The sequence below is a fragment of the Macaca mulatta genome, chromosome 10 (assembly GCF_049350105.2).
Source record: "Macaca mulatta isolate MMU2019108-1 chromosome 10, T2T-MMU8v2.0, whole genome shotgun sequence".
Lineage (NCBI taxonomy): Eukaryota > Metazoa > Chordata > Mammalia > Primates > Cercopithecidae > Macaca > Macaca mulatta.
The window spans coordinates 28,353,762-28,380,432 of NC_133415.1; the positions used below are offsets into that span (position 1 = coordinate 28,353,762).

The 26,671-nt window shown below is 60.2% G+C and overlaps 2 protein-coding genes across 35 annotated transcripts in view; both read left to right on the top strand.

Annotated features, from left to right (window-relative positions):
• Nucleotides 1–9,338, top strand: part of CABIN1 (calcineurin binding protein 1) — a 164,009-nt gene extending 154,671 nt beyond the window's left edge. For 8 of the 28 annotated variants that reach the window (XM_077950308.1, XM_077950311.1, XM_077950319.1 and 5 more), the window contains 4 exons: nucleotides 423–705; nucleotides 6,817–6,981; nucleotides 8,201–8,563; nucleotides 8,752–9,338. In XM_077950308.1, the coding sequence (XP_077806434.1) occupies nucleotides 423–705; nucleotides 6,817–6,981; nucleotides 8,201–8,563; nucleotides 8,752–9,188 (1,248 nt within the window). In that variant the 3' untranslated portion in view covers nucleotides 9,189–9,338. Of the gene's footprint in view, nucleotides 1–422; nucleotides 706–3,039; nucleotides 3,855–6,816; nucleotides 6,982–8,200; nucleotides 8,564–8,751 lie in introns of those variants that run through there. The other 20 variants (XM_077950312.1, XM_077950315.1, XM_077950318.1 and 17 more) reach the window with 11 other exon arrangements.
• A 3,174-nt stretch (nucleotides 9,339–12,512) lies between these two features.
• Nucleotides 12,513–20,152, top strand: SUSD2 (sushi domain containing 2). Of its 7 annotated transcripts, none has more exons than XM_028828570.2 (15): nucleotides 12,513–12,711; nucleotides 14,156–14,366; nucleotides 14,594–14,745; nucleotides 15,242–15,409; nucleotides 15,875–16,049; nucleotides 16,203–16,404; nucleotides 16,595–16,680; nucleotides 16,770–17,038; nucleotides 17,124–17,267; nucleotides 17,365–17,523; nucleotides 18,312–18,560; nucleotides 18,681–18,953; nucleotides 19,070–19,246; nucleotides 19,335–19,437; nucleotides 19,522–20,152. In XM_028828570.2, the coding sequence occupies exons 1-15, from the start codon at nucleotides 12,636–12,638 to the stop codon at nucleotides 19,544–19,546; spliced, it is 2,469 nt and encodes an 822-aa protein (XP_028684403.2). In that variant the 5' UTR covers nucleotides 12,513–12,635; the 3' UTR covers nucleotides 19,547–20,152. The 7 variants fall into 7 exon arrangements, with proteins under 7 accessions (XP_028684403.2, XP_077806521.1, XP_077806525.1 ...); XM_077950395.1 differs by having other exon boundaries at nucleotides 12,555–12,808; nucleotides 14,133–14,366; XM_077950399.1 differs by having other exon boundaries at nucleotides 12,558–12,711; nucleotides 14,594–14,945.
• Nucleotides 20,153–26,671: the final 6,519 nt, after the last annotated feature.

Genomic DNA, 26,671 nt, shown 5'->3' on the forward strand with positions numbered 1-26,671 from the left:
GGCCCTTAGGAAGTCACCCTCCAAGACTAACCACCTGTTCCTGCATTCCCTGGGTTGGGAGTTGCTCCCGTGCCTAGGGTCCTACTGGACATACTCCTTCCAGACTGGCACCCTATGATGTGAGGGCAAGGCCAGCTGGAGGTCCTTCCACTGAGTCCCCACCAGTATGGCCTGAACATCCTCCCAGGGAGGGGTTCTGGGTCCCCAGCTGTGTCCTAGCATCAGCAGGATCCTGATGGGGTGCCTCTCTGATGGACCTTGTTGGCAGCATTGTGGGGGCTCAGTGGTGTCATATGGGCAGTGCTGGCAGCCCCAGGCACACAGGGTATCCTGTGGGACAGCACTGGTGGGCTGGTGGGCAGAGCAGTCGTGGGCTCAGGGCTGCCTTGCCAGCCTTTCTCACCTCTCATTTGTCCTCACAGGCCTCGGGGGATACCCCCACCACTCCAAAGCACCCGAAAGACAGCCGAGAGAACTTCTTTCCTGTGACAGTGGCACCCACAGCCCCTGACCCTGTGCCAGCTGACTCTGCCCAGCGGCCCAGTGATGCTCACACCAAGCCTCGCCCTGCACTAGCTGCTGCCACAACTGTTATCACCTGCCCTCCCTCAGCATCAGCTTCCACCCTGGACCCGTCCAAGGACCCTGGGCCTCCCCGGCCACACAGGCATGAAGCTACGCCCAGCATGGCCTCTCTGGGCCCAGGTGAGTCCCATCCCAGTCCAGAGCTGGGCCCACGCCACTGCCACCATCAAGGCCCCCCTGCATGGAGAGTGTGAATGTGGGTAAGGGAGGCAAGCAGTGCCCACCTGCCCAGTCGATCCCATGGGGTGGCAGGGCAGATGGCTACGGGTCCACTCACCAGTCACTGGCAGCCTCTGTGGCCCTGGTCAGCACATCCTACATCTACCATTCTGAACCTAACCTGGGTGCCTCAGTCTCCCTGTCTGTGAAAGGGGGTGGTGAGGAGGGAGGAAGCAAACACCATCACGGACGTGTTTGCTGCTGTCGTGGTTTCCTCCCCACAAAGGCTTACAGTAAGTAGGAAGGATGGCTTGGTCAGGTAGGAAAAAGGGATACTAGCCCACACCAGGCCTCCCTCGGGGCACTGGAAGGGGTCCTGACCTTCAGCATGCTGCAAGGCCACTGGTATCTGGCCTCAGATACCTGTAAACAGTTCCTGGGTATCAGGCCCTACTGGGTGCAGGGCCAGCAGATCTGCTCAAACCCCATCTCGCCTCATGGGCAAGACAGAAGCCAGCCAGGATGAGGGCAGGGGCAGGTCAGGGGGCTTGTGAAGGAAAACAGAGAGGACAAAGGTGCAGGCAGTAGAGGGCTTTGCTGACCTCGTCAATGAAAGCTCCTGTTCCTTCTAAAACCCAGGATCCATTGGAATGGCAGCCTGCAGGGCAAATGCAGAGCAGACAACTAGGCCACAGATCCTTCCTGGGGGGAGGGGATGTAGAGGCAGCACTGCTACAGCCAGTGAGTGAGAGGGGAGTAGACAAGGCGCCATCCCCCTTGCTGGTCCTGACACCAGCAACTCTGGCAGCTGCAATTCTGCCAGACTGGGTTCACCTCAGTCCTGGGCTAGGTTCCACCTGCCACCCAGGGCAGGGGGCCCTTCGCTGATGGTTCCCAGGACTCTATGACCACGTGGCCAGGCTCTGAAGACCCTATAATAGGACAGGGATGTTCCCTAACTAATTCATCTCCGCAGCTGGTGGGGCCCCAGGAGAGACCAGCCTGGTCAGAGGGTTCCCTGCGCCCCTGGGGACATCCAGCGATGGACCAGTTTCTGCAACCCTCCCTTTCAGGCCCTCGCCTGCTTCTCCCTCCCTGCCTCAGGGACCCAGCCTGTTTCCTTGCCCCAGACCCGGCACTGGCCCATAGCCTGTGTCACCCCCGGAGGCCCACCTGTCTTCCCAGCTGAATTTCCCGCCCATCTGAACAATGAGGCAGCGACTCTGCAGAAGTACCCAGCAGAAGGCAGGCCTGAGAGCTCCCACAGACTGTGGGCCTGAGTGGAGGTTGAGTTGAGAAGTCCTTCTCAGCTCTTTCCCATGGTGGCTCAAGCAGCAGGTGCTGATGTTTTCACCTGATGCCATCCACACTGCTTTGAGGATTGTGAACCTGTAGGCATCCTCTAGCCCAGTGAGCCTCGGTTGCACTGGCTGTGGCCCTGTGAGACAAAGAATTACTTCCCTTTGGGTCGGAACCTGTGGCCATTTGTTCCCAGAGGAGGCTGTGAGGGCTTCAGGACAAAAAGCAGTAAAAGAACTAGTGCTAGCTGGGCGTGTTGGCTCACACCTGTAATCCCAGCACTGTGGGAGGCCGAGGTGGGTGGGTCATGAGGTCAAGAGATGGAAACCATCCTGGCCAACATGGTGAAACCCCATCTCTACCCAAAATACAAAAATTAGCTGGGTGTGGCGGTGGGTGCCTGTAATCCCACCTACTCGGGAGGCTGAAGCAGAATTGCTTGAAGCTGGGAGGTGGAGGTTGCAGTGAGCCGACCTCACGCTACTGCACTCCAGCCCGGGCAACAGAGCAAGACTCCATCTCAAAAAAGAGAACTGTAGTGGTTCTACCACCATGTGACCTTGGCCATCCCTTTTCTTCTTTCTGCCTCAATTTCCTGCATAAAATGGATAAGATGAAGATAATGGCACTGCAGGATTTGGAATGGTGCTTGGTATTAAGCAGAGACCTGGCATGGGTTTTGGGTTTTTTTTATATTTTTAGTGGAGACAGAGGTTTCCCCATGTTGGCCAGGCTGGTCTCGAACTCCTGACCTCAGGTGATCCACCTGCCTCGGCCTCCCATGCTGGGGTTACAGGAATGAGCCACCACGCCCAGCCTGTTTGTTTTGAAACAGGGTCTCACTCTGTTGCCCAGGCTGGAGTGCAGCAGTGCGATCATGGCTCACTGCAGCCTCAACCGCCCTGGGCTCAGGTGATCCTCCCACCTCAGCCTCCCAGGTAGCTGAGACTACAAGCACAGGCCACTACACCTGGCTAATTTTTGTATTTTTTGTAGAGATGGGGTTTCACCATGTTGCCCAAGCTGATCTTAAACTCCTGGGCTCAGGAGATCCACTCGCCTCAGCCTCTCAAAGTGCTGGGATTACAGGTGTGAACCACCATGCCCCGCCTGGTGATGGTGATTTCAAGGTGTGGGGGTGATGGGAGCCCAGTGCCATAATCAGTTGGTCAGTGTCGGTAGCTGACTCACTCCCATGAAGACCCAGTTCCTGTCCCTCTGTCTCGGGCTGTCTTGCCTTGTACCCGTCTCATACTCTCATCTTGTAATTTTTGACGGTCAGGAATTTACAATGGCTTAGTGGGGTGGAGTTGGCTCAGGGTCTCGCACGTGGTTGCAGTCAAGGTATCATCAGTGCATCTGAGCTCCCTTGGGGTGTTGGCAGCCTCAGGTCCTCACTGGTTATTGGCCAGAGGCCTCGGCTCCTCCCATGGGCCTTTCTATAAACAACTGAGTGTCTCTGTGTCGTGGTGACTGGTTCTCCCCAGAGCCATTGACTCCACCGAGAGAACACAGAGGAAGCCTCGGTGTCTTTTATAACCTAATCTCAGGAGCTACTGAGATCACTGTAGGCCACACACACCTCCCCGGGGTGTGGGAGGGCCCGGTGGATGCCAGGGCCAGGGGTAGCGGGGTAGGGGGCTGGAGGCTGCCTGCTTTCCCTCTGCCTGCCTGTCCCACCGCCAAGCAGGCCAAAGCTGTAATTCACGTCCTTCTCTCCTCTAACTGTTAGATCTAAGAAAGAGGATCTGTTTCCTAGCATACCTTCTTCAGCCTGGAGAGTTGATCCTTTTCTATTCCCATTCCCAAAACCAAATTAAATGGCTTTTTGCCAGGATGAAACTTTTTTTTTTTTTTTTTTTTTTTGAGACGGAGTCTCGCTCTGTCGCCCAGGCTGGAGTGCAGTGGCCGGATCTCAGCTCACTGCAAGCTCCTACTCTCGGGTTCCCGCCATTCTCCTGCCTCAGCCTCCCGAGTAGCTGGGACTACAGGCACTCGCCACCGCGCCCGGCTAGTTTTTTGTATTTTTTAGTAGAGACGGGGTTTCACCGTGTTAGCCAGGATGGTCTCGATCTCCTGACCTTGTGATCCGCCCGTCTCGGCCTCCCAAAGTGCTGGGATTACAGGCGTGAGCCACCGCGCCCAGCCTAGGATGAAACTCTTGAATGACACTGGGGGCAGGGAGCAGCCCTCAGCTGAGAATGTGCCATTGTAGGCCTGGCCTCTTCCTAATGGCCCGTGCTCGGCATTCCCTGAGCAGCCCCGCTCCGCTTCCATACCTGCCCGCCTCAGGGCTGCCGCAGATCCGCAAGCAGAGGGCGTGTGGCTGGTCATGTTGGAGTGGGCATCCCCCAAGGGTCCTCAGAGCTTTCTGGGGTGGTAACACAGCCAAGCTGAAACAGGCATGTCCCCCCAGAGCCCATCCCACAACCTCTAGAAAGGGGGAAGCACCAGGAACAAGCTGGCCTCAGCAGGGCCAAGGCCCCCCAGGCTTGCTGCAACCGGCTGCTGCAGGGGACGGCAGGTTCTGCCTGCAGAGGCGCCCAGCAATTTGAGAGTGTCCAGGCCTGGAGCCACAGCTGGGCTGGGGATGAGGCTGGGAGCCAGGGCTGAGCAATGGCTGAGCCACTTGGGAGGGCAGATTTGAGGATGAATTCTCTAAGGATGCTGTACTCAACGTGTGAGGGAGCCAGGAGGGCCGTGTAGCGGGGCCCCTGGCAGGTGCTGTTCCCAGGGTGGGCAGCCCTGTCTCCAGTGGGAAGGTGGCCGCGGAAGCAGGCAGGGTGCTCTCAGGTGCCCCTCTTCCCTAGGGAAGAGCTCACCCATCTACCCAGGCTGTGCTGACCAGGCCGTGGCCCCATGCAGCATTTGCATCCAGAGAGCTCGGGGTCAGTCAGGGCTCTTGTGTCCCCAGAGGGACCCTGGCACTGCCTGTCCAGGCATCTCTCTCCTCTGGGCACGTGCTTATCTCCTTTGCCATGTGCCTGCCCACCACAGCCCAAGACCTGGTTCCATGAACAGCTGCTAGAACAGTGCCTGGCCTTAGAAGAGGAAGACCCCTCTCTCTGAGGCAGTCAGGCCATCTAGGGTGAGGGGAGTGGAGCAAGGCGGGAGGGTGGAACAGGGGTTCCCAAATCTAGACTCAAGTAAGGGCACCACCCCTGAGCATGGTGAAGGGGGCTGGAATGCTGGCCCTCATGCAGGTCCCTAGAGGCCAGGGGGAGACAGAGCCAGGCCCAGAAGCCTCCTGGGATATAGGGCCTGGGAGACAACCAGCCCAGACCTGGCACCTGGCTCATGGGTCTGCGCTGAGGAGCAGGGAGAGTTGCCCCAGTGGCACAGGATTTTGGCCTGGCCACCTGCTTCCCACAGAGAACTCAAGTCGTGGGGTAGCTGGGGGAGCTCCAGACAGCCCTTTTCTGCAAGATGGATCCCCAAGTAGGCCCCTCCCCTCAGCCCCCCTCACCATAGTGCTCCTCATAAGGCAGCCAGGTAGCCTGGGGAGGGAGGGTGCCTGCCCCTGCCTCCTCCTGCAGAATGCCACAGCAAGAAAGCCAGGTGCCTGCCCTTCCACCCCCACTGAGGGGTGTGTCCAGCCAGGCTGCTGGCCTGCGGAAGGGCCACAGGACTGAGAGGAGGCCTGCTTGGTGGGTGTGTACCCAGCCCTGGTGAGCCCTGACCTGCCTGCAAGAGGTAGGGGAGTGGCTGGGAGCTTGGCAGGAGGAGCCTTCTGAGGAACTCATCCTTGCCAGACAGTGTTTCAGGGGCTGGACCTGGGAATGACAGTGAGCAAAGGAGGGAGTGGCCCGAGGGGGTGGAGGCTTGAGACAAGGCCTCAGCCAGCCTGGGGCAGGAGCTTCAGGCAAAGCAGCCCGATGGGCATGGCCATGGCTCCTGAGGCCTCTGCCTAGCCCAGCAGTCTCCTGCTGGCCCCAGCTTTGTACTGGGAGCTGTCACTCCTGCTGACCAAGGAGGGGAGCTGGCACCCCCTGCTGGAGAGGACAGAGGGCTTCCTGGCAGAGGAGTGGGATGGGGAGGCGGGGGCGGGCTGGAAAGGCAGTGGTTGATGAACAGTGTGATGGGAGAGTCCAGGCCTGAGTGAGAAGACGGGGAGCAGCAAGGGAAGCGAGGGCCATGTGGAGGGTGGGGGCAGGGCTTGGAGGCCTGGGAACTGGGGACCGATGCTGAGTAACCGCCTGACCAGCAGCCATATGGACAGCATTTGCCTCTTAGGCCCATCCTGGCCTTGGCACAACTGAGCCCAATTCCTGGCCCCTGCCTCAGGCCAGGAAAGGTGTAGCTGGCTGGACAGGAGCCACAGTGCCAGCATCCACTTTGGTCTTAGTTGGGTTGTTTGGGTTTTGGTCCTGATCTTGTTTCTGAATGCTGCTTATGTGAGCTGGAGGGAGAGTGGACACCACCCCGCATCCCCTCTCACTGCCTTTTGATGGGATCTTAGAGAGGCTGGGCCTCGAAGACTCAGGTGTGGCCCCACTGGATCAGGTGTACAGCCCTCTTGGGGGCGGGGAGCCCTCTGGGGGTGGGGAGCCAGCCCCCACCAGTGTCCTCTTGGGTGGTGAGTGATTTCTTGGCAGCACCAACCCGGGCTGCCCTGTGGAGGGGAGAGACGCCTCAGCCAGGACCCCAGCATTGGCCATGCTCCCCTGCCCAATGTCCCAGGGCACAGCCTGGGCCCATGGGACCTGGAACAGATGCATGGGAGCCTGTGGGGTGGATGAGTCCATTACCCGTGGTGAGCCCATGTCCCCACAGAGGGAGAAGAGCTGGCGAGAGTGGCAGAGGGCACGGGCTTCCCACCCCAGGAGCCACGGTGCAGTGCGCAAGTGAAGACGGCCCCCACAAGTTCCCCAGCAGAGCCACACTGCTGGCCAGCAGAGGCTGCCCCAGGGACAGGCACCGAGCCCACCTGCAGCCAGGGTAAGGCGAGTTGGGAGCAGCCCAGCACCAGCCCGCAGGAGGCTGCCTCACAGCTGGCAGCCAGGGTGGGTTTCCTGTCCTGGCCTTGGAGGGCAGGGCCTGGGGATGCCCCATGGAATGAGATGGGGAGGAAATGGGGGTAGTGCAGGCCGGAGAGGGGAGCCAAGGGAGAGGCCCAGGCTGAAGAGTTTGGCTCATGGCCCATTGTGTCAGGGGCTGGGTAAAGAGGGACACCAGAGGCTTATTCTGTCCCTGGCATCATGGAAGGGTACTAGCGAGGGCAGGCAGCCTGCTTGGGCGCACTGCAAGACCCAGGCTGAGCCCAGAGTGGGGAAAGAGGGGCAGTCATGGACAGGGAGGAGCATGGGCCCCGTAACAGACACTTGAGGGACATCAGCAGCAGGCAGAAGGGTGGACAGGTTGGGCTGGGCCAAGCAGGCTTCCCTGTCGGCAACCACGTCAGATTCTAGCCCTGGCCTCTGTCCGGCCTGTTCCCACCAGCTGCTCCAACCAGGCAGGCCCCTTGGGGACTCCTCCTGGCGTGGGCCTCCCACAGACCACTCGGGATGGCAGGACCTGGCGCCAGCCCCTGGGGGCCAGGCATGGGCTCTGTGTAAACCCCATTCCTTTTAAAGCCATGGGGCTGCAGAGGAATGTGGAGGCGAGCCAGGCCAGCCGGGTCCTCCCGGCTCATGCAGCTCCCTAGAGGCTGCCAGGCCTGCAACTGTCCCAGCTTTCAGGCTCTGGGCAAACTCAGCCCCTTGCTCCCTCTGGAGGATGAGGTGAAAGTGGAGGCCCTGGAGCCAGCCCAGTGACCACACCTAGCTGAGTGACCAGCTCTGGGCTTCAGTGTCCTCCCTGGGGCATAGACACCAATAGGACATGGATCCTAGGATGGTTGTGGGGATGTGACAGTTCATGCAAGCATGATGCCTGGAGGTCTTACAGAACGCAGCAAGGCTTGGGGAGTCTCAGGCCCTGGGCTTTTTGAGTTCATGGTGTTACTGGGTGAGGTTCACAGTCCCAGCTCCTCACAGCCCAGGGCCAGAGTTGGGTCCCTGCAGGCTTGAGCCAAGTATCTGCCCAGGGTAGAAGCCTTGGAGCCTGCCAGCCAGCACAAACTACACAGCATAAAGACCCAGGACCAGTGGGGGCGAGATAAAGTGCTCACTGTGTGATGCAGCAGGCAGGAGGTGCTCTTGGTCCCTTTGTCTTCCAGAGGGGAAACTGAGGCCTGAGCCGAGAAGGGAAGGGGAGGCTCAGGAGGCTGCGAGTGAGACTCAGCCCCTGAGCTCTCCCCCAACAGCTGCCAGCTCCAAGGCCCCCAGCGGTGGGAGTGCCCAGCCACCAGAGGGTCACCCAGGCAAGGCAGAGCCCAGCCGGGCTAAGTCCCGCCCCCTGCCCAACATGCCAAAGCTGGTCATCCCCTCCGCCGCCACCAAGTTCCCCCCTGAGATCACCGTCACGCCACCCACCCCAACCCTGCTCTCCCCCAAAGGCAGCATCTCGGAGGAGACCAAGCAGAAACTGAAGGTGACCTCAGGGTCTGGGCCGGAACCACGCGTGTGGGTGGGCCGCACAGGTTACAAGGGGACCTAGGGTGGGGGTGGGGGTGGCAGGAGGGGCTGGGGGTGTAGGTGAGGATGGCATAGGGGCCTGGGACAGGGGTGAGGGTGAATCGGGAGCCTGGGGCAGGGGTGAAGGTGGCAGAGGGGTTTGGGGCAGAGCCCAACCATCCCTGACTAGTGCCCCGCTCGGCCCTCTCTGCAGTCAGCCATCCTTTCTGCCCAGTCTGCTGCCAACGTGAGGAAGGAGAGCCTGTGCCAGCCGGCCCTGGAGGTCCTGGAGACATCCAGCCAGGAGTCCTCGCTGGAGAGCGAGACAGACGAGGACGACGACTACATGGACATTTGAGGGGCCCCTGCAGCCCCACCGCCACGCCCCAGGAGACTGGCCAGGCCTGGGATGCCCTGGAATGCCCCCTCAGCCTGGACCCTGGGCAGGGCCAGAGGCCCACGTGGGATGCCACTCCCCACACAGCCCCCAGGCCTGCCCAGTCCACCTCCTCATGGCATTCACCCTGTACCCAGGTCAGGGCTGTCCACACCACGTGGGAGCCCAGAGGAGGAGGGGTCCACCTTAGCCATGTGAAGGTGGATTGGTCGCCATCTGCACGCCAGGCGGCATCGTTTTCTATGAAATGTTGACTTTCTAAATCTGCCCACACCCAGCTGGCCATGTCCACCCCTCGACGCCGGGATGAGCCGGCTGTGCCTGTGTCACAGTGGAGGGGTCCTTTAGGGCCAGGCTCGCCCCTCACTTTTTTTGGTTGCTTTTCTAATAAAGATGGAACAGTTGTCTTTGCCTCTTTGCTCACCTCTAGGGGGCAATCCCGCAGAGTCTTGGGTGGAGGGTTGCTGTCCCCAGGGATTCTGGGCCTGGGCCTTTACTGCCATAGCCCATAGGGCAGGGCCCAGCCCCCATCCTTCTCCAGCATCTCAGGGATCAACCAGGCAACCAAAGCAGCGACTGGGGGTGCCCAGTGGGGTAAGGAGAGTGCCGGTTTGGGGCTGGGCTGGGCAGACGCCTCCAGTGCAGCTGGAGCCGGGCCTCAAAGGGGCATTAGGTGCATCCCCAGAATTCCCCCGGCTGTTGGTGGGTGGGAGGCTGTATGGTGGGAGGGCAGGCAGGACTGGGGCTGCTGAGAGGCTGGGAGGAGGGGCCGTCAGGGAGGGAAAGGGGGGATGGGGCCGGCAGGGAGGACACTTAGTCCCAACACCATCGCCCTAACAGGGCCAGTCAGAGAATAGCTGTGGGGCTCAGTGCAAGACGTAAATATGAAGCCCCTTGTTCAAAAATGATTAAGGATTTTTTTTTTCTTTTCTTTTTTTTCTTTTTTCTTTTTCTTTTTTTTTTTTTTTTTTTTTTTTTGAGGCAGTCTCACTCCATCTCCCAGGCTAGAGTGCAGTGGCACGATCTCAGCTCACTAAACTTCCGCCTTTCGGGTTCAAGCGATTCTCCTGCCTCAGCCTCCCAAGTAGCTGAGACCACAGGCACACGCCACCACTCCCGGCAATTTTTGCATTTTTAATAGAGATGGAGTTTCACCATATTGGCCAGGCTGGTCTCGAACTCCTGACCTCAAGAGATCCACCCACCTTGGCTACCCAAACTGCTGAGATTACAGGCGTCAGTCACCATGCCTGATCAAAAATGATTAAGGATTTTTTTTTTTTTTTTTTTTTTTTGAGATGGAGTCTCGCTCTGTCACCCAGGCTGGAGTGCAGTGGCTGGATCTCAGCTCACTGCAAGCTCCGCCTCCCGGGTTTACGCCATTCTCCTGCCTCAGCCTCCCGAGTAGCTGGGACTACAGGCGCCTGCCACCTCGCCCAGCTAAGTTTTTGTATTTTTAGTAGAGACGGGGTTTCACTGTGTTAGCCAGGGTGGTCTTGATCTCCTGACCTCGTGATCCGCCCGTCTCGGCCTCCCAAAGTGCTGGGATTACAGGCTTGAGCCACCGCGCCCGGCCTATGATTAAGGATTTTAAAGCAGCCCCCACAGAGCATTAAACAAGCCCCTGAAGCTGGCCCCGCCCCTGAAGGTTCCAGGCCCATCTGTTTTGGGGATGTACAGGTTCCAGGGGCCCAAACCCACCCTTCACCACCCTCTTCCCCTCCCAGCACCACAGGGGCCCTCCTGGCCCCTGGGACCGCCCACGAAGCAGGCTCTCTGTCCAGGATGGAGATGGGGACCCTCCTCACTGCCCTGTGCCCCTCATGGGCTGGACATGCCCACCACCCAGGAAGGAAGGCGTAAAGGGCTGGGCACCGCCCTTGTGGAACCAGAGGCTTGGCGGCCCTAGATGGTTCTGGCTGAACCCGCCTTCGGAGGGCTGAGATGAGCCGGCCGGCCGCAGTTACTCAGCTGACGCCCCCTCCCTGCAGGGCCTGGGGTAAGGAGCTTCCCAGACTGCACACCTAGCCCCCACCGCACTTCCATCATCTCCAGACACACACAGCAAGGGTGCCCAGGCCAGAAACAGGAAGCAGCAGCTCTTCGTCCTCCTGTTCCCGGGAACCGTCTCAGCCAACCCCCAACACCCCTCCCTGGATCCTCACCTCAGGGACACCTCGGACCCTCCCGTGCACCCAGTACTGTAGGGAGAAACCTCAGCCCTGGGCCCGGGATGAGTGCCCTCGCCAGCCTGGGATCAGGAGACAGGCTCTCCCTGGCTCAGCACCTGAGTGTCCACTCACAGGACACTCACCTGCAGAGATGCCCTGAGCGCCGTTGTGGGTTAAGGGACTTTTTCCCCTCTGGAAACAGTCGCTGGGAAGCTGAAGGTCTTGAGGGCCTCTCACCAAATGTCTTTGGGAGGTGGGAAGACATCAAATGTGGGTGTGGCTTCCCTGGAACAGCTGTGTGTGAGGACTCAGGAGCCAAGTCCCCCAGCGCACGCCTCTAACACCTTCAGTAAGGGCCACCCCTCTGGAGCCACAGGTGGCTGCCAACACGCTGTGGTTCCCAGCAGGCACCACCCAGGCAAGAGAGAGAACAGGCCGGGGAACAATGGACTGGCCTGGCCCCAAGTGCTGGGCAGATCAGAGACCAGATGGCCTAAGCTCATGCCCTGGGGCCAGCTCTGACTCCCTGCAAGTGTGGCAAGAGTCCCTTTTGGACACCTTGAGAAGCTGCAGCTGGGAGAGGACCACCCGCCTGTCTGGACATCCAGCCCAGATGGCAGGGCCCAAGTGACCAATCCCAGGCCACAGCCCTTACGGCCCACCCTGGCTGCAGGGGCTCCCAGAAGCCACCAAGGGCCTGACTTGGCCTTGCCTGTCCACATCTGAGCTTCAGTTTCCTCATCTGCTCAAGAAGGGGAGGGAAACACTGATTAGATTATGCAAACTCTGAGTGGCAGGATTAGGTGTGGCTGGGAGAGTCAAGGCTCCCCAGTGTGGTGGCATCTCTGGAGCCCGGGGATGGGCCCTGTCTCCCTTCTGGCCCCCCAGCTGGGCTTGAGTACTTCCTCTCCCCTCCCTCCTTCCTCCCTCCGGAGGGGTCCCCTGCAGAGCTGCCTCAGCCCCAGGGCTCAGCCTGTGTCTGACCCAAACAGCTCCCGCATCCCGGGAGGATGAGTTGGGAGCACCTCCTTCCTGCAGGAAGATGAGGGCTAGAGATGGAGGTCAATGTCAGGGCCACAGAGGCTAGACTCCTGCCTGGAGCTTAAACAGCCCTGCCTTACCCACCCTGTGCATCCCATCCTCTGCTGCAGCCCCGCCCGGCACACCCTGCACACAGGGCGGGGCTGGGACCCAGGGTCTGAGCTTTGGCCTCTGGACATCCGGCTCATCGCCTGCCAAAGGCCCTACAGCTGGAGGCTCCAGCCTCCTCACCCTCCCACAGGGTCCCAGGGCCGACCCATGCCTGCGGGCCAGGAATGTGCTAACGGGGCAGGTTGGGCCTTGCTGGTCCACGCAGGCACCTGTGGACTTTGAGAGGGGACCCGGCGGGGAGGGGCGAGGAGGGGCGGGGCGGGGCGGGGCGGTGCCGCAGAGTGCAGGGCGGGCGGGGCCAGGCCGGCTGGGAATGAGCTTCTCTGGCCGCCTTGCCTCAGAGCCACTGCACTGCTGGCTGCAGACACAGACTGCACCATGAAGCCAGCCCTCCTGCCCTGGGCCCTGCTGCTGCTGGCGACAGCCCCCGGCCCAGGCCCTGGACCCGCAGCAGGTATGCCTCCCCGCCCTCCTGTGCCCCCATCTGTCTGTCCATCTGGCTGCAGCCAGGCCTGGGCAGACCACCCTCTGGGCTCAGCCTCTGTCCACCTGTCAGGCCATCTGTGGCTGTGCTAGGGGTGGTGGGAAGAAATTCTGAGGGTCCATGTCGTGGGGCAGCCCATGGGGATGGGAGATCTGAGCCAGGCCCACCCTAAACCCGCTGGGAGCTAGGAGGGAGGCCGGGGAGACCAGCAGAGGCCTCAGCCTGCGTCCCCAGTCCTGACAGGGCGGGATCGCGGAGGGGGAGCCAGGATTGTGGGTCCTCATCAGGGTGGGGCTGAATCCGGGAAAGTCTAGGGGAAGCCCCGAACTCTAGAACCAGGACACTGGCCACAGGCCACCCCCCACCCCACTTCCCATTCACCCTCCTGCCACTTATCTCACTTGCAAGCATCTCTCGGCCTCCTTCCCCGACCCCTGTGCGCCACCACATCCTTGGCCAGTACATATTTATTGTTGTTCTTAAGTGCCAGGCACTGCACTTAGTGGAGTGGGGCCAGCGGGGTGGCTCAGGCCTAGGCCTGGCCCTTGACTGGCCTCTTTTGATGGGGGATGGGGAAGGGCCAGGGACGTACGATTCCGTCCTGGGTGCAGGTACCTGCCCCAGTCCCTCCCTGCAACCCTTCCTTTATGCCAACCCCTGGAAATATGGCCCTGCCGCAGGTCTCATGGCCCATAGGAGATGCTTTGGGCCCGGCGCTCACAGCCCCTCACGGTGTGCACCCCCACTTCCCTTTCCCCACTGCTGGGACCCCTGCTTAAAATGTCCCTCCTCTCCCCAAAAAGGAGGGGAGCAGCCCTGGCCTTCTGCCCTGAGGGCGGGGTTCTCTTTGGGGTCTCAATTGCAGTCCCTGGGAGAGTGAGAAGGGTCAAGTTCAGACCCTGCACCATTCCCTACCAGGCCTCGAATGGGACTCTTGGCAGCCATGTCCCCACCCCAATCCAGGCAAGCAAGAGGGGTTCTGCAGGCTTCAGGCCCCTCGGAAGGTGCACTGTCCACAGACACTCTGGGGAGCCAAGAGAGGTCGAGGGCTCTGGCTACCGTGGCCCTCTGAGGACCCCCACCTGTGGGATAGAGGACTTGGTGGCTGAAGTATAGTCATGCCCAGGGGCTTCTCCTGACCCTGCAGGGCTGAGCGGATGCAGCCTTTTGCCTCTTCTCGCTGCATTCTAGCCCGTCAGGGCAACAGCCAGATGGTCTATGCTAAGATTCATCCTATCCCCACGGGCCCTGTGCCTTTCTACCATGTCCACGTGGTGGCCAGTGCAGCTCCCAGCCAGCGTTCTCCTGGGATGCTGCTGTCCAATGGGCTGTGGGAGGAACAGAGACAGGCCTTGCACGTGGGGCAGCCAGTCCGGCACCTGCCAGGCCAGGCCCTCAGCATCCTCTCCTCCAGATGCCCAAGACAGCTGCTCCATGCGCTGTGGCGCCCTGGACGGTCCGTGTTCCTGCCACCCGACGTGCTCCGGCCTTGGCACCTGCTGCTTAGATTTCCGGGACTTCTGCCTGGAGATCTTGCCCTACTCAGGCTCTATGATGGGCGGCAAGGACTTTGTGGTGCAGCACTTCAAGATGTCCAGCCCCACAGACACCAGTGCGATCTGCAGGTTGGGAAGCCCAGGAGGCCGGGCACCGGGGCCCCACACCCCCATCCCCGTGCGTGCTGAGGGCTCAGACCCACTGGCTGGCTGAGTGGAGCCCCTCAGACCCAGGACAGGCAGGAGGGCACAGGGACGACTGGCTGGCTGGGTTCCCCAGGGAGGTCGGGGGCCTGGACTGTCGAGAGGCTCAGCCTGTGATGGCCCAGCCCCTCCTACCACCACTATGCCCGTAGGTTTAAGGAGAGCATCCAGACCCTCGGCCATGTGGACTCCTCCGGGCAAGTGCACTGTGTGTCACCCTTGCTCTATGAGAGCGGCCGCGTCCCCTTCACCGTCTCACTGGACAACGGCCACTCCTTCCCTCGCGCGGGCACCTGGCTGGCTGGTGAGCCCTCAGCCCTCCTCCCTACCCACAGCCTGCCCCCACGGGGACTTTCCCCAGCACTAATCTATGCACACCAAGACTTGGCCCGCCCGTGCCCTGCCACTCTGGCTGAACCAGTCCCTTAGGAGGCCTGCCCGCCTGCGAGAGTTCCTTCAGCTCCTCTCCACTCCCTGGCATCCAGACAGCGATCCCAGCCCAGAGTGAGTGGGAGCTGCAGGGGTCCCTAGAGAGGTGGGCCGGTGCCTATCCACTGAGCTCCGCCACGCCAGGGCAGGGGAGAAGCCGGGTGGAGGCTAGAGGCGTGGGCAGTGGAGGGAGGGCAGGCCCCTGCCTCTGCGGCCTCAGTGTCCTTTTCTGCCGTGAGGGCGGGAGACACCATCACCCAGCTGCTGCCATGCATTGGCCCTGGGGGCTCCCACAGCCCTTGAAGACTTAGGGCCTCCTCCCTGCACCCCCTGGGCCCAGGCCCTCACTCACCCCTCACGTCCCCGCCCAGTGCACCCCAACAAAGTGTCGATGATGGAAAAGAGCGAGTTGGTGAACGAGACGCGTTGGCAATACTATGGCACCGCCGACACCTCAGGCAACCTCAGCCTGACCTGGCACGTCGAGGCACTGCCCACACAGACTGTCACCATCGAGCTGTGGGGCTATGAGGAGACAGGTGAGGCCAGCTGAGGGCTGGGGTGGCATCCAGAGCTTTGGGCCCCCAGAGGTGGGAGGAAGGGAGTCCCAGCTGTGTGGGGACAGGAGGGGAGTTTCCAGGTGGGGCTGAGGAGGGAAGGGGATCCCAGGCAGAGACTGGGGATTCGGATGGAGGGAAGTGCAGGTCAGGGGGGTCAGGCAGGTGGGAGGGGTCAGCTGCGTGGGGCCTGGCTCCCGGGGAGGAGGCTCATGCGGAACCCCTGCATGGCTGGCATGGCCCTGGGCCCAGCTTCCAGTAGGGATATGGATCCTGGAGTGTGGCAGGAGGTGGTGGTCATCCAAGCCAGGGTCCCTGCTAGAACACCGCCTCCTAAGGGGACTGCCTGGCGGTCCATCCACCCACCTGTCAGGCTGCTGTAGGTGCCAAGGCCTGGGGACAGGCCTCCAAGAAGCCCCAGGGCTAACCAGGCCTCCTCTCCCTCAGGAATGCCCTACTCACAGGAGTGGACTGCAAAGTGGTCATACTTGTACCCCCTGGCCACAAACATCCCCAACTCTGGCTCTTTCACCTTCACCCCAAAACCTGCTCCTCCCAGCTACCAGAGATGGCGAGTGGGTGCACTTCGGATCATCGACAGCAAAAATTATGCGGGGCAGAAGTAAGGAGGCGTGGAGGCGCAGGTGATGGGCGGAGGGCCCGGCTGCCTGCGGCCCATCGTGCTTGCCTGCGCAGCCCAGGTTGGGGGTGGGGAGAGTGGGTGACCATGGGGTGGTGTGGCCTGGCCCCAGCTCCAGCATCATTGTCTCCACAGGGACGTGCAGGCGCTCTGGACCAATGACCACGCGCTGGCCTGGCACCTGAGCGATGACTTCCGAGAGGACCCTGTGGCCTGGGCACGCACTCAGTGCCAGGCCTGGGAGGAGCTGGAGGATCAGCTGCCCAGCTTCCTAGAGGAGCTGCCGGACTGCCCCTGCACCCTGACCCAGGCCCGGGCGGACTCCGGCCGCTTCTTCGTGAGCCTCCCATCAGGGCCCAGGAGAGGGGATGAGGGTGTCACCTCCCCACTGAGGACAGCACCAGGGGAGGCAGACAGAGGTGTCCTGGAGGGTGGGGCGGGGGTCTCAGGGCCCCTGTAGGGTTGGCCTCGGGAAGGGGATGACAGAACCGGAGGCCACTGGATGACAGCCACCTGCTGCTCTGCAGACGGACTACGGCTGTGACATGGAGCAGGGCAGTGTGTGCACCTACCACCCCGGGGCCGTGCACTGTGTGCGCTCTGTGCAGGCCAGGTGAGCCCCCAGGCTGGGGCCGGGGCGGGGACTGGGGACAGGGGTGGGCTCCCAACAGTGGCCTGGCCGTGACCCACTGGCTCCCGCAGCCCTCGGTACGGCTCGGGTCAGCAGTGCTGCTACACAGCGGACGGGACGCAGCTCCTGACGGCTGACTCCAGCAGCGGCAGCACTCCCGACCGCGGCCATGACTGGGGCGCACCCCCGTTCCGCACGCCACCCCGAGTGCCCGGCATGTCCCACTGGCTCTACGATGTCCTCAGCTTCTATTACTGCTGCCTCTGGGCACCCGACTGCGCCCGCTACATGCAACGGCGGCCCTCCAATGACTGCCGCAACTACCGGCCCCCGCGACTAGGTGGGTGCCATCCTGTGCCCCGGACCCTGGGAAAGATCGGGCTGGGCTGGGGTGCACCCCACCTGACCCTCCACTCTCACCCCAGCCTCCGCCTTCGGAGACCCACACTTTGTGACCTTTGACGGCACCAACTTCACATTCAATGGGCGCGGAGAGTACGTGCTGCTAGAGGCAGTGCTGACTGACCTGAGGGTGCAGGCGCGGGCCCAGCCCGGGAGGATGTCCAATGGTGAGGCTAGGGCTAGGGGCTGCTCTGGGTGGCGCAGGGTAGATCCAAGGTGGGAGGCTGGAGCCAAGTGGCGCCCGTTCCGCTTCCACCACCACAGGCACACAGACCCGTGGCACAGGGCTGACTGCAATGGCCGTCCAGGAGGGCAACTCAGACGTGGTGGAGGTCAGGCTGGCCAACGGGACCAGAGGTCTGGAGGTGCTGCTGAACCAGGAGGTGCTGAGCTTCGCGGAGCAGAGCTGGATGGACCTGAAGGGTGAGTAGTCCAGCCACGCGAGGCTTCGGGCTGCCCTCACCTCCTCCCCATTCCTGCGGGGAGACTGAGGGGAAGCCCTGGGCCTTCACGCCTCTCCCAGCCCTGGCTAGAGGCCTAGGCGGTCCGACCTCAGGCCTTCACACCCACCAAGGTGCCCACATCATACCCACCTGGTCAAAAGCCAAGAGGCCAGGATGGGGGGACATGTCCTCCCTACGGAGCATCCCGGGAGCCATCTGGAGGGAACTCACCCGGTAACGTTCACCGCTGGCCTGCACAGAGCCAGTCTTGTGCTCCTGTCGCTCCCTCAGTCCTCAAAAGGCACTGCAAGGTCGCCAGCCCTGCACGGTTAAGGATGCCCCTGGCAAGCGGTAGCTCCAGCATCCGAACCCCTTGCTTCAGGGAACTGAGCGAATGAAAAGATTCCTGGTTGGGATGGGTGGGGACCTGGGAGGGGCCTGTCAGCACTGAGGGTGCAAGGACCCTCGGGACGTGCCCAGGCAGGTGTGGCTGCTGCAGCCAAGGCCAGAGGGACCCACACGTGCATCTCAGCATGGGGGGTTCACCGCAGGGGCTGCACCTCAGGTGCCACTGGGGGTTCCACCACAAGCAAGGCAGGGGTGGTGGAGGGTCATGGTCAGCAGAATTGGCCCTGGGGACGCCCTCCCTTCCCCTGCAGGTGCCCTCACCCACAGCCCCTGGGTGCCAACCACCCTGTCCTGGGGCTGCAGGAGGGCAGAACATGGTGTCCACAGCAGGTGACCCTGACCCGTCCCACTTGTGCCCAGGAATGTTCCTGTCGGTGGCTGCCAGGGACACGGTCTCCATCATGCTGGCATCAGGGGCCGGCCTGGAGGTCAGCGTGCAGGGCCCGTTCCTGAGTGTGTCCGTCCTGCTGCCTGAGAAGTTCCTCACCCACACCCACGGCCTCCTTGGAACACTGAACAATGACCCCACCGACGACTTCACCCTGCGCAGCGGGCGCGTCCTGCCCCCGGGCAGCAGTCCCCGGGAGCTGTTCCTGTTTGGGGCTGACTGTGAGTGACCGTGGAGTATATGGGGCAGACGGGGCGGGGACTGGGGGAAACATGGCACGGGCGGGGCTTAGGGACCAAGGGAAGCCACGCCCAGCCAGGCCCCCGTCGTGTATCTTCCAGGGGCCGTGCACAACGCGTCCTCCCTGCTCACCTACGACTCCTGGTTCCTGGTCCACAACTTCCTGTACCAACCCAAGCATGACCCCACCTTCGAACCCCTCTTCGCCGGTGAGACCACCCTCAACCCCAGCCAGGCACAAGAGGCAGCCAAACTATGTGGCGACGATCATTTCTGCAACTTCGATGTGGCGGCCACTGGGAGCCTGAGCACGGGCAATGCCACTCGGGTGGCCCACCAGCTGCACCAGCATCGCATGCGGAGTCTGCAGCCAGGTGAGGGCGGGCGGGGGAGGTGGGCACCTTGTCCTGGGACAGGACCCCCCAGGGTGGCCAAATGTGTGGATGCATGGCAGCTCAGGCCTGTTGTCTGCACTCTGCCCCCATCCCAGTCGTGTCCTGTGGCTGGCTGGCCCCACCTCCCAATGGACAAAAGGAGGGCAACAGGTACCTGGCGGGTTCCACCATCTACTTCCACTGTGACAACGGCTACAGCCTGGCCGGGGCAGAGACCAGCACCTGCCAGGCTGATGGCACCTGGTCCTCACCCACCCCGGAGTGCCAGCCAGGTGAGGACACTCTGCTCATATACCTGCCTGCACCTGTCCCCACTCACCACCCCAGAGGGCCCCTCGCTGACACTCGCTCCCCCACCAGGACGCAGCTACGCGGTGCTGTTGGGCATCATCTTTGGGGGCCTCTCGGTGGTGGCGGCGGTTGCGCTCGTCTATGTGCTGCTGCGACACAGGAAGGGCAACATGTGAGACCCCCCAGCCCCTGTGCCGAGACCCCGGGGCCGCCGGTGGGACTGCTGAGCCTACTTCTAACTGCGTCTCTGTTGCAGGCACATCTGGGGCACACAGCCCTGATGGGAGCGTCTCGTCTGTGAGCACCAGGCCAAGACTCCTGAGAACAGGCACCCCAGTCCTGCTACTCCCGCATCCCCAGGACCAGACACCTGGGACCCAGACACTTGATACCTGGGCCTTTAACCCCCTACTCTGTCATCTCAGACCTCAGGCAGGAGGCCCAGATTTCCAACACCCAAGCCCCGTGCTAGCAGCGCTCCGTGCTGTTCCCCAAATACTCACGGCTCTAATCCCCTGAAACTTCATACCCTGGGATTCTAATACCTGTGTCCTGAGCCCTTTCACGCCCACACCTGAGCCTCAGATTCCAACACCTCACTCCCCACAGCCTGACGCCAGGGCCCCTGACCGCTGATCTGTGGAGGCCTGCTCCCTGACCGTGCGGGCACCAGTGCAGTGCTGCCTTGATTCCTGGACCCCTGGGCCCAGCCTGGGACTCCAGATGGGGTGAGAACGGGCCTCAGAACCCCAGGGCAGACAGCAAGACCCCCAGCGGCAGAGACCTCCCTCAGGACTCCAGGCTTGTAATTTCGAACTCTTCTGGAAGGTCACTCAGGAACACCCTCCCTGCCTGTGCAAGGAGAAAACAAGCGCCTTGTTTCCTTCCCTGGTCTCCTGGTGTTCATGTGGCGCCCTGGTTCTGGAGAGTTCCATGACCGCCCCGCGGGGTCACCACCAACAGTATCCAGAGTGAGGCAGGTCTGAGCCCCACCTGCTTCTTCCACACGCAGGTTGCCGGGGATGCTCCCTCCCCAGGCTCGCTCTCCATGTGTGCAGTGGGATGGAGAACTGTGGCCGCTTCGTGGCGTGGGGAAGCCGCCAACACAGCACAGGGCTCACTTGGGTTTCTCAAGAGATGGAGAGGGACAGCCCTCCCCCAGCACAGGTGCCACCCCCTCACCACGCCCTGGCGCGCTCTGGCAAGCACTGCCCTGCAGCCTCAGCTCCTTGGCTGGGAGCAGTCACTGGCAGGGTCAGCTCCAAGTCCTCAGGAGACCAGCGCCCAGGCTCCTTAGCCCAGGAATGTCCAGAATCTGGGCACAGAGCCCAGGCCTCAGCCGCCGTGGCCCACCTGAGCAGCTCCTCTGCACTTCCTGTGGGGCCCAGCATGGAGGTACAGCCCCCGAGGCTGCTGGAGGATGACCAGGGCCTATCAACCTTTGTGGAGAGGGTCCTGAATGGGGGCTCAGGCAGGGTAGCATTGGTCAGATTTGCCCCTTAGGTCTCAGAGAAAGTGCTGGAGAGGGTGAGGCTGGAGGTTGGGGGCTGGGTGGAGAACGGGGTTGGGAGGAGAGGAGGGGGGGAGTTGAGCCCCCTCAGTGTGGCCTGCAGCGCTGGGAGTGGCCACATGGGGGCAGCAGAGTGTAGGAACAGCGAGTCTGGGTGGCGGGAGGTTGGGAGGGCAGTCAGCCCCGCCCTGCAGCTGGATCAACAGGGTTGGTCACAACCGCAGCCAAGGTCTGCGCACAGCCCACCCCTCTGCCTCCCCTCACCTGGGCCATCCCCCCCATCTCAGGAGTGTTGAAGAGGTTGCACAGGTCGCCCCAGGTCATTCAGCAGGCACTGACCATAGGGTGGGAGTCCAGGCCTCCCACCTACTTGGCCTTGCCCTTGGCGAATGGGAGAGCTGGGGAGGCAGAGGCAGGTCTCATCTGAGGCCTTCCTGGAGGAGGGGAATGTGCATGATGGGGCACGTGTGCGGGAACAGAGCTGAGAGGGTTTCAGGGCGGGGTGGCAGGAGGCTAGTGGAGGGGAACGGGGTCTGGTTTCCTGTCTTTCTAGATCTCACTCTGTTGCTTCCCCATTCCCTGGGTTTGCACCTCCAGGCACGGTGGGGCTGAGGGCCAGCCGCTTGGCCAGCTGGGCAGGCACTTTCCTCCCTACAGATGAGGTAAGGCAGGGCTCCCCTCCCACTGTCTGAATCCCCAGCGCACCCTGTGCCATGCCAGGCCTGGGCCAGCCACGTGTCAGTGGGTGAGAGGTCAGTTTCCTGGTCAAGGCCTGGACATGAGGGAGCGGGCACAGGTTTACAGGGGGCCCAAGAGGGTCAGGGGCAGCTTGGCAGCTCATCAGGTCCACCAGAGGGTGTCCCAGACAAGGACAACCTCGGAACTGAAGTCACCAAACAGGTTGGATTCTCAGAGCTCTGATTGGTTGGACAAGGTGTTCTGGGTAGAGGAACAGTCTATGCAAAGGCTCAGAGGAAGTGCAGTCGTATCTGCGGAATGGCAGGGGTGGGGGCCAGCCAAGGCCACCCCTACCAGGCCAAGGCAGTTAGACTTCATCCTAAGAGCAAAGTGTGGCCTGCCTCGGGCTCCCCCACCCCCACCAATCTCCCTCCAGGATGGGCCCTTGGTCTGCCCCCGCACCTCCCCTTTCCAGCAGGAGAAAGGGTGCCTTGTCTGTGGCCCTAGTCCCAGACATCAGATGTTCCCAGTGACAGGGGCGGGCCAGCCTGGGAAGCCCCACCACCTGCCAGGGGCTTTTCCTGGGGCCTGAAAGAGACAGAGGCAGGGCCTGTGCAAAGGCGGAAGGCCTGGAGCCGGTGCAGACTCTCTAGAGACATCAAAGGCGGTGACCTCCGCCTCAGGGGGATGGTCTCCCAAACAGCAGCCCAGGGCTTGCAGGACGGGCAGCCATGGGAGCTTGCGGGTGGTTCACGGTGGGGTTGAAATAACAGAGTATCAGAGTCACCCAGTGGCCTGTACCGTCGTGGTGGTACCAGAGTGGGGCAGATGGTAACCCAGGGCTTTGGAAATACAGGTGATGAGAGAGCTGGGTGGTGTAACAGGAGCCGATGAGGTCCCTGCAGGATCCCAAGACCCACCTTGGGCGGAAGGGCAAAGGAAGGAAGGAGCGCTATGGGAACCAGGTCCAGGTCCCCGTGGAAGTGGGCGTAACACAGGCTTGTGGGCCGAGGGGAGTCACAGAGGTGACAGCCCAGCTGCAGGTCCCCGTTGACTAGAGCAGGGAAGCCCCACTTCTCTGTGCCCCCTGCCCTCCAGCCTCCCACTAGGTCTCTTGTTGGCTGAGCACAGTGGGTGCGGCTGACCTGGGGGCCAGGATCTGACTCAGTACAGTACAGTACAGCCACAGCTGGGGAGCGAGGGACCCCCTCCTCTGCCACGCTGCTTCCTTCTGCAAGCTCCAGGGTGGCCGAGTGCCTGCTGTGGGCCAGAGCTCTGCTAGGCCCATCAGGACCCCCCTGTCCTCAGGGTCCAGTGCTGCCAAGGAGGAGGGAGGGGTCGGTGCAGCGCATTGTAGGAGTGGGAAGTCAGGGAGGCATCCTGGAGGAGTCCGGCTTCCCACAGGCCCCCTCCAGGCTTTCGCCAGCTCCCTTTGTTGCAAGGATGTAAGGATGACTGACTTTGGAAGCCATGCCAACCAAGTCCCTGCTGACCTGATCTCCCACCACTACTGTTCCAGGACCAGGAAATACATTTCTTTTGCGATTAAGTCTTAATACATTTCAGGGACCATTTGTTGAAGCAGTTGGTTGGTGCTGAGAAGGCAAAGAAACTTTTCTTGACATCAGTTAGTCTGTATGACATCTCACTCTGTCACCCAGGCTGGAGTGCAGTGGTGCGATCATAGCTCATGGCCGCCTCAACCTCCCAGGCTCAGGTGATCCTCCTGCCTCAGCCTCACAAGTAGCTGGGGCCACAGGCACGCCCAGGCTGGTCTTGAACTCCTGGGATCAAGCAATCCTCCTGCCTCGGCCTCCCAAAATGCTGGGATTACAGGCACGATCCACTGCACCCGGCCAAAAATAAACTTTTTATCTGAGGAATGAGCGCCCCCTTTAATTATCAGGCCCAGAGAGGCACTGAAATGTGACGGGGTGTCATAGCAGTCGTGCCTCACTCCCACCTTGATGCCACTTGCTAGGTGGGTTCTAGACTAACCGATGTCAAGTAGCCGTAAAATGCCATGTGCTGGACACCATGATGTAGGGGCCACAGGAAAACTTCCCCTTCACCCTCTGAAGGTTCAAGGAAAAATCAGCTCACAAAAGGCAGATTAATTGGAAAACAAGCCATGCAAATTTATTAGCATGCATTGGGGAGAATCATAGAGTCATTGCCGAATATCCCAATGGGATAAAGATGCTTATATACCCCGCTTCTTAGGGGAAAGGGAGATGGGAATCTCTCCTTTGATACTCAGCTGCAGCCAGACTCCTGCAGGAAGCCCCCCCGACCTCCCACTCCTACAACGCACTACACTGGCCACTCCCTCCTCCTCGGCAGCACTGGATCCTGAGGGGAGGGGTCTCCTGATGGCCCACAGCGGGCACTTGATCACCCCGGGCTGGCAGGAGATGGGAGTGAGGATGATTTCAGGAGGACAGTACATGATTTGGGCTGGGAGGATTTTTTTTTTTCTTTTTTTGAGACAGAGTCTCCCTCTGTCACCCAGGCTAGAGTGCAGTGGTGCAGTCTTGGCTTGCTGCAACGTTCACCTCCCGGGTTCAAGCGATTTTCCTGCCTCAGCCTCCCGAGTAGCTGGGACCACAGGCACCCACCACCACGCCCAGCTAATTTTTGTATTTTTCGTAGAGATGGGGTTTCACCACGTTGGCCAGGTTGATTTTGAACTCTTGACCTCAGATGATCCATGCGCCTTGGCCTCCCAAAATGCTGGGATTACAGACATGAGCCACTGCCCATGGCCTGGGTGGGGAGGATTTAATGGGCTTAAAGAACATACAATGGGCCAGGCCAGGTGGCTCATGCCTGTAATCCCAGCACTTCGGGGGGCTGAGGCAGGGAGATTATGAGATCAAGAGATCGAGACCATCCTGGCCAATATGGTGAAACCACATCTCTACTGAAAATACAAAAATTAGCCGGGCGTAGTGGTGTACGCCTGTAATCCCAGCTGCTCAGGAGGCTGAGGCAGGAGAATCACTTGAACCTGGGAGGCAGAGATTGCAGTGAGCCAAGATTGCACCACTACACTCCAGCCTGGCGACAGAGCGAAACTCCGTCTCAAAAAATAAAATAAAATAAAACAAACAAAAAAACATACAGTGCCCTGGGACAAAGTGTGTTGGGCCTGAAGAGTAAGCAATAGATTGTGACAAGTCCGTCCAGGTGTGTTGACAGTTTTCAGTCTTTCTTCCTGTGACAGGAGTTCAGTTAAGGAAGACTCACAGGAGGGGCCAGAGCTCATGGTTTTCTTCTTTGGCAGGTCCAGACTTCAGGCAGATAAGGAACTTCAGAGAACAACTTCATCCTGAGCTCTGGCTGACAGATTGAGACCGAGGCGGGGAGAGGTCAGAGACCTTGTGGCTTCTTCTTCAGTTCAGTGCCATATTTTGAGGTATCAGTTTCTGAGCCCCAGCAATAACTCATACTCTATAGTTCAACAGTAACCAGCCAGGCAAGGAGCAGTGGCTCACATCTGTAATCCTAGCACTTTGGGAGGCCAAGGCAGGAGGATCGCTTGAGGCCAGGAGTTCAAGACCAGTATGGGCAACATAGTGGAGCCTGCCTACAAACACACACACACGCGTACGCGCGCGCACACACACACACTTAGCCATGGCGGCATGCACCTGTAGTACCAGCTACTCGGGAGACTAAGACAAGAGGATCATTTGAGCCCTGGAGGTTGAGACTGCAGTGAGCTGTGATGGCACCACTGCACTCCAGCCCAGGCAACAGAGCAAGAGCATATCTCTAAAAATAAAAAAAGTATAGCCCATCACTAACCCATGTTATTGAAACTGACTTTGCAAAAGTATAACTGAGGAAATTATGACAGTGAAAGAAATCAGAGGTGACCAACTCCATCTTGCTTCTAACTTTTAAGCTGTCCTTCTTCATTCCTGGGTGTAGGCTGAACTAACTTTGGGAAGGAACTCAGTTCATGGTTTGACTCTGAAATAAAAGTGTTAACAGCCCTTTCCCGAAAAGACCCCCTTCTTGCCTGGGGACCTGTCCGCGCAGGACTAACAAGTTAGCTACAAGATTAAAAATTACAGTTTAGGGGTCATTCCACCTCTGGCTCCAAGAGTCTGAACCTCCCCAAATTGCTCCTGGGGATAACATCACTATTGTAAAACTTAAAATTAGGGCTTGAGATATTTGGCAGACCCTGCACTCAATGGATCAGCTGACACCACCCAGACCGGTAATGTTGCTCAACCAGTTCAGCCATCGCAGCCAGGAATAGAAGACAGAAAAAAAAAAAAAACCTCACTGCGGGCTGGGCATGGCGGCTCACGCCTGTAATCCCAGCACTTTGGGAGACTGAGGCAGGCAGATCACCTGAGGTTGGGAGTTGGAGACCAGCCTGACCAACATGGAGAAACCTCGTCTCTACTAAAAACACAAAAATTAGCCGGGCATGGTGGCGCATGCCTGTAATCCCAGCTACTCAGGAGGCTGAGGCAGTAGAATCACTTGAACCCGGGAGGCAGAGGTTGCGGCAAGCCGAGATTGCACCATTGCACTCCAGCTTGCACAAAAGCGAAACTCTGTCTCAAAAAAAAAAAAAAGAAAGAAAGAAAAAGAAAAACTAACTTCAACCCCCTGTGATTCCACCTCCAACCTGACCAATCAGGACTCCCCACTTCCCAAGCCGCTACCCACCAAATTCCAAATTATCTTTAAAAACTCTGATCCCCTTGGTCGGGCGCGGTGGCTCACGCCAGTAATACCAACACTTTGGGAGACTGAGGCAGGTGGATCACTTGAGGTCAGGAGTTCAAGACCAGCCTGGCCAACACAGGGAAATCCCGTCTCTGCTAAAAGGGCAAAACTTAGCCAGGTGTGGTGGTGCATGCCCGTAGGCCCAGCTGCTTGGGAGGCTGAGGCACAAGAATCACTTGAACCCAGGAGGTGGAGGTTGCAGTGAGCGTCTCAAAAAAACAAAAGGCAAAAAACAAAAAACTGTGGTCCCCGAATTCTTGGGGAGACTGATCTGAGTGACAGTAAAACTCCACTCGACTCTGCATGAATTGCTCTTTGTCTACTGCAATTCCCCTGTCTTGATAAATAGACTCTGTCTAGGCAACTGGCAAGGTGAACCCATTGCGGTTACTAAACCAGTGACAATTCCTGCTAAACAACTTTGTTTTTTGTTTTTTGTTTTTTTGAGACGGAGTCTGGTTCTGTC